General features: G+C 39.4%; 1 protein-coding gene across 1 annotated transcript in view; it reads right to left on the reverse strand.

Moving 5' to 3' along the window:
• VWA3B (von Willebrand factor A domain containing 3B) overlaps positions 1–13,544 on the reverse strand; it is a gene marked incomplete at its 3' end in the record, with an annotated part of 264,070 nt that overhangs the window by 154,323 nt on the left and 96,203 nt on the right. The window contains exons 14-16 of the mRNA XM_082245271.1: positions 12,961–13,091; positions 6,359–6,495; positions 1,280–1,417 (exon numbers count right to left, since the gene is read on the reverse strand). Of these exons, the coding sequence (XP_082101397.1) occupies positions 1,280–1,417; positions 6,359–6,495; positions 12,961–13,091 (406 nt within the window). The remainder of the gene's footprint in view (positions 1–1,279; positions 1,418–6,358; positions 6,496–12,960; positions 13,092–13,544) is intronic.

A 13,544-nucleotide genomic window follows, 5' to 3' on the forward strand; every position in this document is an offset into this window, starting at 1 on the left:
TTAGTATATTAAGTAACATTGGTATTAAATGCTAATCAACCGAATAACCGAATAGTGTTTTCAAAGATATTCAAAAATAAAGTAAATCAAAAAGATAAAGATAAGAAAGGAAGAAAGAAAGAAAGAACAAGAAAGAAAAAAGAAAAGAAAAAGCCAGCTAATTTTAAAAGGTTGATATAAGATGCTGCAAGTACAGACAAATACCTGTTCATCTTGCTAGTGCTGTGCTTCTAGGTCCTCTGCTCCTGGGCCACTTACATGGAAATCCCAAGCAGTTTTGCCAGTTATGCCCAATTCTCCTCCCAAACTACAAAGAACACCCCTCTTATGGTATGTTATGGAAATGAGAAGGGGGTGCTCTGTAATTATGGCAGGGCTGACAACACTGCTTGGGATCTTAGTGCAGTTAGCATTTAGGCTGATTTACCAAAGAAGTTAAATCTTCTCGCATTAAACTGGTTGTAAACGCCATTCATGAAAGTTGAACTAAGCACATATATCTGCAGTGTTTACTTATCTCTCTTCAAAGCTCTAAGTGTCGTTTCTCTCTGGAGCTTCATTCCTTTGTTATCAGCCTATCAGAGTCACTTTTGACAAGTTCTCCGACACATGAGATAACATAAGCTAACAATTTGTGTCGGGAGGGAGCTTACAGGGAGATTAGCAGGGAGGTTGTCTATTCAGAACACAACTCTGTGTGTTCCTTCGTTCCTCCGCCTGTGGAGGGGAGGGGGGGTCCCTTTCTTCCAAACAGCGCTCACACAGTGTAAGTGCAGTCTCCCCTCCGCCCTCTTCACTGTGCTGAGACAGATGAAGAAAGATTTTTAATATGATCTGCACTTCTGAAAGGGTATACAAAGGGGAAGACTGCACATATACAAGTAAAACTGATAGCAGGAGGATTTGTTTCATCTCTGTGTATTATCTGAGGCTGTTTACTTCACTACGTATATGTGAGGGTTTAAATTCTCTTTAAATTTTATGAATATGCACTTCCATTATCCAATTATGTAACAGAGTGTGCAGGTGTACTAATTTCATCTGCATATGCTGTGTAAAGATTCTGAATTTCTTGTTGTTTTGTCAGCTCAAATGGGAAGTTAGGTGCACACAGGATTTCTGGCAGATAAGCAGGTATTTTTCTTTACTTGTAGAGTATTAGAAAAGATGAAACAAGCATGTATTGAAGTGATGTACTGAGCTTTTTTATTTTACACAGACAAACACATTAAATAAAAGCTTTTCTGTTTTAGGGGTTGATTGGAACAATAGAATTTACCTTTTAGGACCGACATAGTTTTCTTGTCCTTAATGAGGAAAAGCTCTCTGGTTTCAGGAGGCCTATCCGGGTCTGCTGTACTCTCTGTCAGTGTCACACCGTGACTCAGAGCTCTCAGCACACTAGACTTCGTATGCTCTATAAGTGTTATCAAATGAGAAAAATACATTACATTAAAAATGATTTTTGACTGTATAGTAATTAAACCTCTGCTGTAATAAAACAAATCCATATCTGGTGAAAAAGTCATGTCACTTCGGAAAGTAAAAAAAAACACTATATGCACTCAGTGGCTAGAAAAATTTTAAGGGAGAGATTTACTCAGAATCTGGTTCAGCTTTGCATTGTAGCCAAAATATCTTCTAACTTCAGTTTGTTCAATTAAGCCTTGTCAATAAAAGCTGGAAGCTGATTGGTTTTTGTGCAGGGCTGCGCCAGATTTTGCATGCTCCAGTTTTAGTACATATCCTCCTGTTCAGGGCCTGTTCACAAATAAACGTGCATTGCCTTTCTATTGACACACATTTTTTGCACATTGATGTGTGTTTTAAGGCACACCTTTTTTTACGCAAATTTCAGAAAGCGGGGGAGAAAAATAGAGAGAGACATACATAAGAACATATTTGTTTTGTCTAGTGCAGTGTACTCCTGCAAATGCTCCAATACTAAAAGCAATACCTTCAGACTCGATTTACATATGCGCGGACCATTCCGATGCGATTTCGTTCAGCGGTTCAGGTGTGAATCCAATACAGACTATAATGTATAAGATTAGAAATTGCACCTGAACCGAACTGAAATCGCACTCTTTTTCAAATCGCTCTGTGCATATAAAGTGCATCCGGAAAGTATTCACAGCACTTCACTTTTTCTACATTTTGTTATGTTACAGCTTTATTCCAAAATTGAATAAATTATTTATTTTCTTCAACCTTTCCACAAACAATAACCCATGATAACAATGTGAAAGAAGTTAGTTTGAAATCTTTGCAAATTTATTAAAAATAAAAAATGAAGAAAATCACATGTACATAAGTATTCACAGCCTTTGCCATGACAGCTCATGTGTATCCTGTTTCCAGTGATCATCCTTGAGCTGTTTCTACAACTTGATTGGAGTCCACCTGTGGTAAATTCAGTTGATTGGACATGATTTGGAAAGGCACACACCTGTCTATATAAGGTCCCACAGTTAACAGTGCATTTCAGAGCGCAAACCAAGCCATAAAGTCTAAAAAATTGTGTGTAGACCTCCCAGACAGGAATGTATTGAGGCACAGATGGTACAGAAAATGTTATGCCGCATTGAAGGTCCCAAAGAGAACAGTGGTCTCCATCATCCGTAAATGGAAGAAGTTTGGAACCACCAGGATTCTTCCTAGAGCGAGCCGCCCTGCCAAACTGAGCAATCAGGGGAGAAGGGCCTTAGTCAGGTAGGTGACCAATAACCTAATGGTCACTCTGACAGAGCTCCAGCGTTTCCCTGTGGAGAGAGGAGAACCTTTTAGAAGGACAACCATCTCTGCAGCACTCCACCAATCAGGCCTGTATGGTAGAGTGGCCAGATGGCCACTCTTCAGTAAAAGGCACTTGATAGCCCGCCTGGAGTTTGCCAAAAGGCTTCTGAAGGACTCTCAGACCATGAGAAACAAAATTATCTGGTCTGATTAAACAAAGATTGAATTCTTTGGACTGAATGGCAAGCATTATGTCTGGAGGAAACCAGGCAACGCTCCTCTCCTGGCCAATACCATCCCTACAGTGAAGCATGGTGGTGGCAGCATCATGCAGTGGGGATGTTTTTCAGCAGAAGGACTGGGAGACAAGTCAGGATCATAGGAAAGATGAATGCAGCAATGTACAGAGACATTCTTGATGAAAACCTGCTCCAGAGCGCTCTGGAACTGAGAATGGGGCGAAGGTTCACCTTCCAACAGGACAATAAGCAAACAGCCAGGACCCTAAGCAAACAGCAAAGATAACAAAGGAGTGGCTACAGGACAACTCTGTGAATGTCCTTGGGTGCCCCAGCCAAAGCCCAGGTTTGAACCCAATGGAACATCTGTGAAGATATTGGAAAATGGCTGTGCACCGACGCTCCCCATCCAACCTGATGGAGATTTTGAGGTCCTGCAAAGAAGAATGGGAGAAACTGCCCAAAACAGGTGTGTAAAGCTTGTAGCATCATACTCAAAAAGAATTAAGGCTTTAATTGGTCCCAAAGGTGTTTCAACAAGGTATTAAGCAAAGGCTGTGAATACTTATGTACAGTACATGTAATTTTTTTCATTTTTTATTTTTAATAATAAATTGAATCCATTTTGGAATAAGGCTGTAACATAACAAAATGTGGAAAAAGTGAAGCACTGTGAATACTTCCCGGATACACTGTATGTGAACAGGCTGTAAAAATTCACTGAAATACACATGGAAACTGATGTGAAACTGATGTCTCTGCAAGTGAAATCTGTGCGGTTTTCCCATCAGTTTTTATGCATGTATGGTGTGAACGAGTCCTAAAAAAAACTGCCACGACACTAAAAATATCGATAATCGGTATCGGCAAGAAAAAAAATCGTTACTCTTACTCGGTCTTAAAAAAATTGGTATCAGTGCATCCCTATCTTCTACGCAATTGGAAGGGGTGGGCCCCTTCAGTGACGTCGGGAGGGGGGGCTGACTGTGGCTATAGCTGTGACCCCCCCCGGGTATTGTATTGTTTATATAAAATTATTAACCCCGAGTCCCAAGGCCTGGAGTGGGCTGGGAACTCGGGGACTACAAACCTCAGCAGTGTAACATCTATACAGCGCATCCAGTGATTGGGTGGGGCCCATATGCGAGGCTCCGTTCCTTCGTCCAGCGCATAGACAAACACCTGCTGGCCGGGGAGAAAGGTTGCAGGGGGCAAGACCCATTGTAACTACTGTATGTGCACCTACAGTGGTATATAATAAACCTGAATTATACACTGCTGTGGGTGCACATACAGTAGTTACAATTGGTCCCACCCCCCAGCCACCTTCCTCCCCAGCCAGCAATGTATACAGGGCGCCGACGCCGGCTATTTGTCTATGCATATCGGCTCCGCCCATCCCCGACATCAGTGCTTCAAATTGACAGCTCCAATCACTCTCATTGAGGCTTCCCCACAGCTTGCCCACCAATCCCTGGCTGTGCTGGATAGATGATACACTGCTGCATGTCCTGCTATAGGCTGCACTCATTTATGCTCCATCTGATGCCGCTATTTTTCCCTCGGCTCCTGTATGCTGCTAATCAAGATTTTAGGATAAGTGTGCTATATTTAACTAATTGGTGTCTTTGCAGTTTAACTAATTCATGAACCTTGCACTCTGTACAACGCATTCCTGAACTTCGCACTCTGTACAACACACTCCTGAACCTTGCACTCTGTACAATGCACTACTGAACCTTGTACCCTGTACAATGCACTCCTGAACCTTGCACCCTGGACAACGCACTCCTGAACCTTGCACCCTGTACAACGCACTATGGAGCCTTGCACTCTGTACAACGCATTCCTGAACCTTGCACTCTGTACAATGCATTCCTGAACCTTGCACTCTGTACAACGCATTCCTGAACCTTGTAGTCTGTACAACACACTCTTTATCCTTGCACTTTGTACGAAACGCACTTCTAAACTTTGCACCCTGTACAACTCATTCCTGAACCTTGCACTCTGTACAACGCATTCCTGAACATTTGCACACTTAGCGTAACGCACTCTTCCACAGTTAGTGCCAAACAATTTGTAATAGAAGCTTTTTATTCTGTGGGGGGGGGCTGTGTAATGTAAAGGGGTCCAGGGGTGTGGGAGGGGGGCTGTGTAATGTAAAGGGGTCCAGATAAGTGGTGGGGGCTATGTAATGGAAAAGGGGTCCTGAGGTGTGGGGGGGGTTGTGTAATGCAAAAGAAGTCCAGAGGTGCGGGGGGTGGCTGTGTAATGTAAAAGGGTCCAGGGGTGTGGGAGTGGGGCAGTGTAATGTAAAGGAGTCCAGAAGTGTGGAGGGGCCCTGTGTAATGTAAAGGGATCCAGAGGTGCGGGGGGGGGAGCTGTGTAATGTGAAGTGGTCCAGAGGTGTCGCCCCATCAAAATGCTCTAATTGGTGTTACAGTCATCTTTAATCCAGTGCCGAGCAAAGCTCCCTGGCGCTGATCTTTACGCCCCCTTCTGATTTCGGAAGGGGGCGTCGTGGGATCAAATTTACCTTTGGGCTGAAGCCCCTGGTCTTTTTCCTACCAAGCAACCCCCCTGGGCCCCTTCATTTCAAATAAATGAAGCAAAACAATTCCCATCTCTCCTTCCCTCTCTCGGTGAGTAGGGGCAAGTAGCTATTTATTTGGCTTAAACTTTGGCATGTTCATCCCAGACTAAGAGGCCAGTTTATGCAATGGATTGCTGTTGATATCATCCAAAAGTTTATTTTTTTCCCTTCATACTGCTATAAAGTTTATGTTCTTGCCATGATTCAGACCAGGAATGCACAGCTTTTTTATATTGTAGCCTCATGTATCAGTAAAAAATTTTTGGTTGATTTACTAAAAGCAAAAAGAATGTTCACTTTGCAATGGCAGTTGTACTCTGCAAGGTAATTATCATCAGAGCATAGTGAATGAGGTGAAGCTCTGCTGACTTCTATTGTCCAATTGAACAAGCAAAAATGCTTTTTTTAAATGTTCCTTGCATGTGATTACATATTCTGTGCAAAGGTAAGCTTCATCACATGCTCCATCACAAGCTCAGAGGAAAATGTCCTTGCGGAGTGACACTTCACTTTCAAAGTGAATTGTGTATTTGCCTTAAGTAAACCAACCCTTTTGAGTGAACGCCAATTCTCAGTTGTTTGGCACCCCTATTATGCATTTCTTAATAGACTCCAACTATTTGAGAACCATCCAAAAAAGTTGATTTTGACACTGAGGAAATAAACCAAGAAAGAGACTGTATACAAACCTAGAGGTTTGGTTCACAATATAATTTTACTCATTGAATATTTAGAAATCACGACACCATCTAATTTCTAAGATCATTTAGGAACGTAACAGCATTACCTGCATGTCTGATTTTCTTCCTGCAGCGTAGTCTAGGTGGACTTAAACTTCTTCTTTGTAATAATGGTGAGGACGTTTTGGATTCCCGAGCAGGTGGCAACATTGAAAAACTTTTCAGGCTTTGGGTTTCAAAAGGCCTACATAAAATAGGGAAAAAGGCAACGTAATAGATGACATTCTCATAATTCCCAACTGTCCCTGATTTCCAGGGACTGTCACAGATTTGGAGCAAAGTTCCTCTTTCATCCTCATTTGTCCCTCATTTTTGTCTTATCAATATAGTTGTATCTATAATGCACTTTTTATCCTTCAAATTGTGTTTCCCAGTGCTAAACCTTTGATCCAATTTCTAAATTGCAGCATTTGAAAATCTAAAAAACAGTATAAAGGAATAGTAGTGGTAAAAAAAAGCACTTGTAGGTTTCGCTAATCATTTATTTTTGTATAATTTTCCTTTAAGGGGTGTTTCAGGGGGTGTGTCCTATACCTACAAGCTTTTGCTAATACGTGTCCCTCATTCCCATCTCAAAAGCTTGGGAGGTATGCTTTCTGTTTGTGCACTACCTCAACAACAAGCAATTAGTTACATAGTTGGAAAAATATTATGGAGGACATGCACTAAAACTGGTGCACACAGAATCTGGTGCAGCTCTGCATAGCAACCAATCAGCTTCTAGGTTTTATTGTCAAAGATTTATCGAACAAGCTGAAGTTAGAAGTGGATTGGTAACTATGCACAGCTGCACCAGATTCGGTGTGCTCCAGTTTTAGTAAATCTCCCTCTCTGTGTCCTTAGTTCACCTTTCAAAAAAATAAAATAAAAATATCCTTACATGTTCAAAAACATAAGAAATGTTATAGCGCAACGTTTCTGAAATGCAATATAAAATTTGATATTTAGTCACCGCCAGACCAGCAGGAAATAGTGGATCTATTCCCAGATATATAAAATTGCAATTCTTTGCTGAAAGCGATCATAAGAAATTGATCTAACATCTGCCTGATACAAAGTGCAACCATTAGATACATAGCTGTTCTACATTCTAAAATCATCTACAGCTAATTTAGCTCAATGCCCCTTGTCTAAAACAGCTCTTCCTTTAATTAGATAATTACCAGTACCATACCGGCATCATTTTTTTTGCTTCTAATAAATGGCATAACAAATCACCATTGTACTGTAAGAGTCGGTTCACACTGAGGCGATCCGACTTCGGGGGGCGACCTGTGAAGTCGCATGCACCGCGACTTCGGCGCGACTTGCAGGGACTTCACATAATGGAAGTCTATGCAAGTCACTCCCAGGTCGCCCCAAAGTAGTACAGGACCCTTTTTCTAAGTCTGAGCGACTTGTGTCGCTCCTATTAGAACGGGTCCTGTACTACTCAATGGACCGCGACCGACCGCGACTTGTCAGGCTGACAAGTCGCCTGACAAGTCGCGCTAGTCTGAATGGGGTCTAAACCTTCTGCATGGTCAAGTTCAAAAACAGGCCTCTATTTTTAACTTCCTAGATTATATAGTATGCATATGCAAAAATGAATTACAACAAATAAATGGATTTAACATCTGATTTATTAGGAGTCTTTTTATGTGAGTTCATTCAATGTTTGCTGGCTTGTTTTACACACACAATAAGGCTTACATTTTAAAGCAATAAATAATACTAGAGTTTTAAAAAGCTACCAATTGTATTAGGGACTCTGCTGTTGAGCTAAACTTTTTAAAACATTTAAAAAACTGTTTTTAATACCTACCCTGGCTATTGGGTAATCCCACTATTCATGCATTTTATATTATAATATTATATTATGTGAGAACACCTCAAGGTTGGTAAGAACACCCAAAACTCAAAGTGGGAGTCAGAGTCAGAAATGATGGCAGAAAGGTCTCAATCTCTAAGAGATATTTAGGAAACCAGCAGGTGACATAGCCTACTAGACTTCACCTATTACTGAAAACAATTTTTTGGTGGACTACACCTTTAAAAAAACCATATTATTACATTCATTCTTCTTGATCCTGAGTCCATTTTTGTACACTAGGCCAGTGAAATTGTTAATCCTTTAAAGGGTTACCTTTCTAATCTAAGTTAGAATATTTATATTCTTTCTGTTATTTCACAATATTTTTCTCTTCAAAACATTAACCACTTGAGCTCCAGAAGGTTTTACCCCCTTCATGCGCTGCACTATTTTAACTGGCAATTGCGCAGCTATGAAACATTGTAAGCAAATTAAATTTGTATCATTTTTGTTCACACAAATAGAGATTAATTTTGATGCTATTTGTTAATCACTGGGTTTTATATTACTTGAGATATAAACGAAAAAAGGAGAAAATTTGAAAAAGAAAAATTCCGGTATTTTTTTATTTCTGTTATAAAATATATCTAATAAAAAAATCCAAGAATCTAACCTCTTCATAAATTTACACCAAAATGTAATCTGCTACATGTTTTTTGATAAACAAAATACCAATAGGTGTATAATAATTAATTTGTGTGAAAGTTATAGTATCTTTAAACTAGGGTTTATATACTTGAATTTATGCAGCTATGACACTATACTGGTATGGCGGTGTTTAGCAACATATAGTGGTGGGACTGTGATAGTGTGGTGGGCAATCTGATCAGTGCTAATACTGTACACTGTCACTGTACTAATGACCCTGGCTGGGAAGGGGTCAGGGGGGTACGTACAGGGGTCGCAATTGCGTCCCCGCCCCATTAACCAGGTGACCTGTGCGGCCCCCTGTACACCCGTATAGTAGGGGCGGCAGGGGTGGTATATAGAGGAATTATTATAAAGAAAAATTTTAAAGAAAAGCTGCGCTAAATTGAGGTGTTGAATATGAATCAAACTAACAATAAAAAACTGCAGGTGATATAATGATTGTTATCAACCAATGAACTTAAATAGTGAATGTACAAATTAATACATGATAAATGTCCCAATATGATAACGCTGAAGTGTTAAATGAATAGTATAAACAAATGTCCAAACAAACAGCAAAGATCCAGTGCAGGTTGCTGAGTGCAGGAAAAGGAATCCACCAACAATAATTGTGACTTCCTCCGCGGCGGTATGCGGTGGCGGAGCTTCCTTCCGATCATCTGCGAGCCCCGGCATCCGTCTCCGGCGACGTGACGCTCGCCGGGGGGTGGAACCAGCGGCAAATTCAAATGTAAAACACACCAAACACACTGATACCATTCAAAATAAAAAAAAATCACATTACATTGCCCCCCAGTGCCCTTTCCTGCAGTTTTACTGTACCTTTTATGAAAATATATATATATATATATACAGTATATATATATATATATATATATATATATATACACAGTATATATATATATATATATACATACATACATATATATATATATATATATATATATACACATGTATATATATATATATATATATATATACATAATTCTTGTTAATGAGCAGCCCAAACCAACTGTATACATTATATATATATATATATATATATATATATATATATATATATATATATATACGTATATGTATATATATATATAATATATGTATACATAATATATGTATACATATATATATATATATATATATATATAATAAATGTATACAGTTGGTTTGGGCTGCTCATTCACAAGCATTACATGCAAAATAATGGTACCGCTTTCAGCACCTAAAATCCAAAAGAATCATACCGCCAGGGAGGTTAAGGACACAGACCTCAAACTCCTTTCTCTGTCTTAAATGTGAAACATCAGAGGTCTGTTTAGACCCCTGATAGTTTACCAAAGCCCTCCAATAGGGCTCCTAAAAAAAAAAAAAATACTGACACCAGTGGTTCAGTGGTGGTAGAAGATCACACTTGCGATTGGGCCCTGGTGTTCTGCCACCATGGGGGAGCCTCGACTGGGGGTCAGGGGGGACGCTTCATAGTTTCTTTCACTGGAGCTCTGAAGGTACTTGTTATGCCTCTGGAAGGGGTTAACATCTAGGGGCAATCAAAGGGTTAACTGTGTGCCTAATAATGTATAATGTTTGTAATGTGTGCTGCTTTTACTTTACTATCTGTCTGTTTTTTTTCCTGCTTTGCGGGGGGGAAAAAACAGCTAGATCGCTGTTCACAATATATAGAGTTCTGTGTTTTTGTGTGTGATTGCCCACAGTCGATCAGCTGACTTTAGCCAAAATCATTTGTTGAAATCAGCTCCCAAATTTGCACATGCATGCGCATGTCCCAAACCTGGAAGAAAGGCCATGATGTACAGGTATGTCGCACGGCCTGAAGCTGCCATCAGCTCGCAGTAAAATTACTGTGGGCGGGCAACAAGCGGTTAAAGTAGATGTAAACCCTAACTGGATGACATTCAGTTTGCTAAAACACTGTGTATCAAAAACAATGGCTATATTTTTGCTGTATAAAATATTGCTTTTGTCTGTTTTTTTAACCTTTGTTGCATTTCCAACCTGTCTCCAACATGGCCTGCTTGTCAGTGCTCAGTACAGCTTTGCTGATGGTGACAACAATGCAGAATGCTGAGTTTAGTCACATTTGCATGCGTTTAGCGTGTCTAGCGAGATCCTGAATGCACAGAGTTCTGTTTATTCTAAATACAGCTAAGCTGCAAATACCTAAATCCAGGGAAATGCAGTGTGAATGGCACCTGTGAAAAATCATTACATTCAATTTATACAGTATGTGTTTAGAAATGTCCTCTACACACATATAAATGCAGGTTTGACAGTGTGAATTACGGTAGTCATACGGTTTCCATCTGAAGCGACGGTGTCAGTCTCCAACAGGAAAGCGATTGGTAGATAGCAACAAAGCGTTGTCATAATTGACTGAACAAAGAGTGACTATCATCATAGGTTCACTAAGTATTATTTTAATGAAGCTGTAGATGACTTTTCAGATTACACTAAAGTATATATGCGATTTCAGTGACATCTACTTTAAATTCACAAATATAAATATTGCATAAATATGAAGTTATGAATTTCTCTATCAAATAGTTATTCAGCTATACAGACTTTTTACCCTACTTAAAATATGTAAATGTCTCAGTTTTATTTATATTTTTTCACCTTTTTTTAACTTCCTGACATATATAAAGAAAGTTTTTCCGCCTTGATCTTATCTTTTCCTCTTACCTTTATCTCTACTCTGTCAGTTTTCATTTTTAGTTATACTTTTTCATAGACATCACATAGAACCTCAAAGTTAACAGCAGTAAGCAGCTAGAATTTTAAGGAGCAACAAGCAATAATTACTGTGAACTGACTTTTAGGGTCCATCCACTCCTGGTGCCCTGACATGCGTTTATCAATGCGTGTCAAAGCATATGCAATATACACAATATATAAATAGGGCTTTTTTTCAGCGGAAATACAGGGGAACACAGTTCCGGCAGCTCCAGAACTGAATGTATGTAATGGCAAGGGGTGCTGGGGTGTGCTACAGAGTCTTTGGATGCTGGCTGCTGGTCGACATCTGTGACGAAACGCGTCGGGCTCACGCCGTGCTGACATCACCGAATGTGCAGAGATCCCAGAAGGACGGGAGTAGAGTGTAGCCGGCCGGCATTTTATTCATGCTTGATGTTCTTATACTTCCTGACCAGGCCCTATTTTGCAATTTGACACTGCATTACTTTAACGGGCAATTGCGCGGTCGTACCCAAACTAAATTTACGTCCTTTTTTTTCCCACAAATAGAGCTTTCTTTTAGTGGTATATGATCACATGTGCAATTTTTATTTTTTGCGCTATAAACAAAAATGAGCGACAAGTTTGGAAAAAAAAAACAATATTTTTCACATTCTGCTATATGACATTCTTAAAAAAAAAAAAATGTTAAAATCAAATCTTTTTAGTATTTTAGTCCAATTTGTTTTCTGCTACATATTTTTGGTAAAAAAAATCGCAATAAACGTATTTTGATTGGTTTTGCGCAAAAGTTTTCGCGTCTACTAACTACAGGAAGGATTTATGTAATTTTTATTGTTTTTTTTTTTTTCACTAGCAATGGCAGTGATCTGCGATTTTTTGTGGGAATGCGACATTGCGGCGGACAGATCGGACCCCTAATTTACATTTTTGACACTTTTGGGGGGACCAGTGACATTACTACAGTAATCAGTGCTAAAAATATGCACTGTTACTGTAATAATGACACTGGCAGGGTAGAGGTTAATACTGGGGGTGCTCAAGGGGTTAAAGGTATGCCTAATGCTTACTGACTTGTGTATGTGTGTGTGGGGGGGGGGGGGGGTTAGAGATCTGTTCCTGCATGTCAGTGAGAATATCCGCCTGGAGACCTGGATAGGTGGATAAGTTTGCTCTGAATTTTAGAAATTAATTAAATAGCCTTTTTGGGGCTGTGGTGCTCATATACAGTGTAGTTTCACCTTAAAGCTCAACTACATCCAACACTTTTTATGTAGTTACAGCAGCCGTTTCTTTTTCTTTTGAAAAAGAATAAAGTCTTAAACCATATAAATATTGACCATAGAGTTGACCATTATAAACTCCTGCAGCAGTTTGGTGAGCATGTAAGTCACATTTCAATTATAGGAGCAAAAAGGGGGCACATATTACCTATGTGAATGATCCTTGGCTCCATTGTGGTACCAGTCTAACATCAAACATTCAACATGAAGTTTTTTGACCTTCTCCAGATTGGACCTCCCTTCATCAATCTCATTTATAAGGTGTTTTATGTCTTCACTCTGCATACCAAAATGGTTGTCAAGTAGAAGTAGGAATATTATGTTAGAACAAGCAATCAATCACAAAGCATGTATTAAAAGATATGTCTTTAACTATGGACAAAAAAAAAAGATATGTCTTTAAAGATGTATTAAGATGTATTTTCAATGTATTTTTAGAAATGCATTTTAAAAGAGATGTACATGTAATAATCTTCTGATATGGTTCGAAAGTCAATGTATGGTTCAAGAACCTTTCATATATCCTTTATAATTTGGTACATGGGGCAGCCATGATTACATATGCATGTGCAGCACCCTGATTTTTAGTACTACATCATTGTTTTGTTTTACTGTTCCTTTTCATAATGCAAGTCTATGATGTGCAGACAGAATGAAAACAAAATTGCCCCTTTTTTAATTCTGGATAATGCAGGGAAAGTTTAGAACTCCTGGCAGGTTTTTAATGTAGTC

This window comes from Pelophylax lessonae, assembly GCF_965119305.1.
Source record: "Pelophylax lessonae genome assembly, chromosome: 2".
In the NCBI taxonomy this organism is placed as follows: domain Eukaryota; kingdom Metazoa; phylum Chordata; class Amphibia; order Anura; family Ranidae; genus Pelophylax; species Pelophylax lessonae.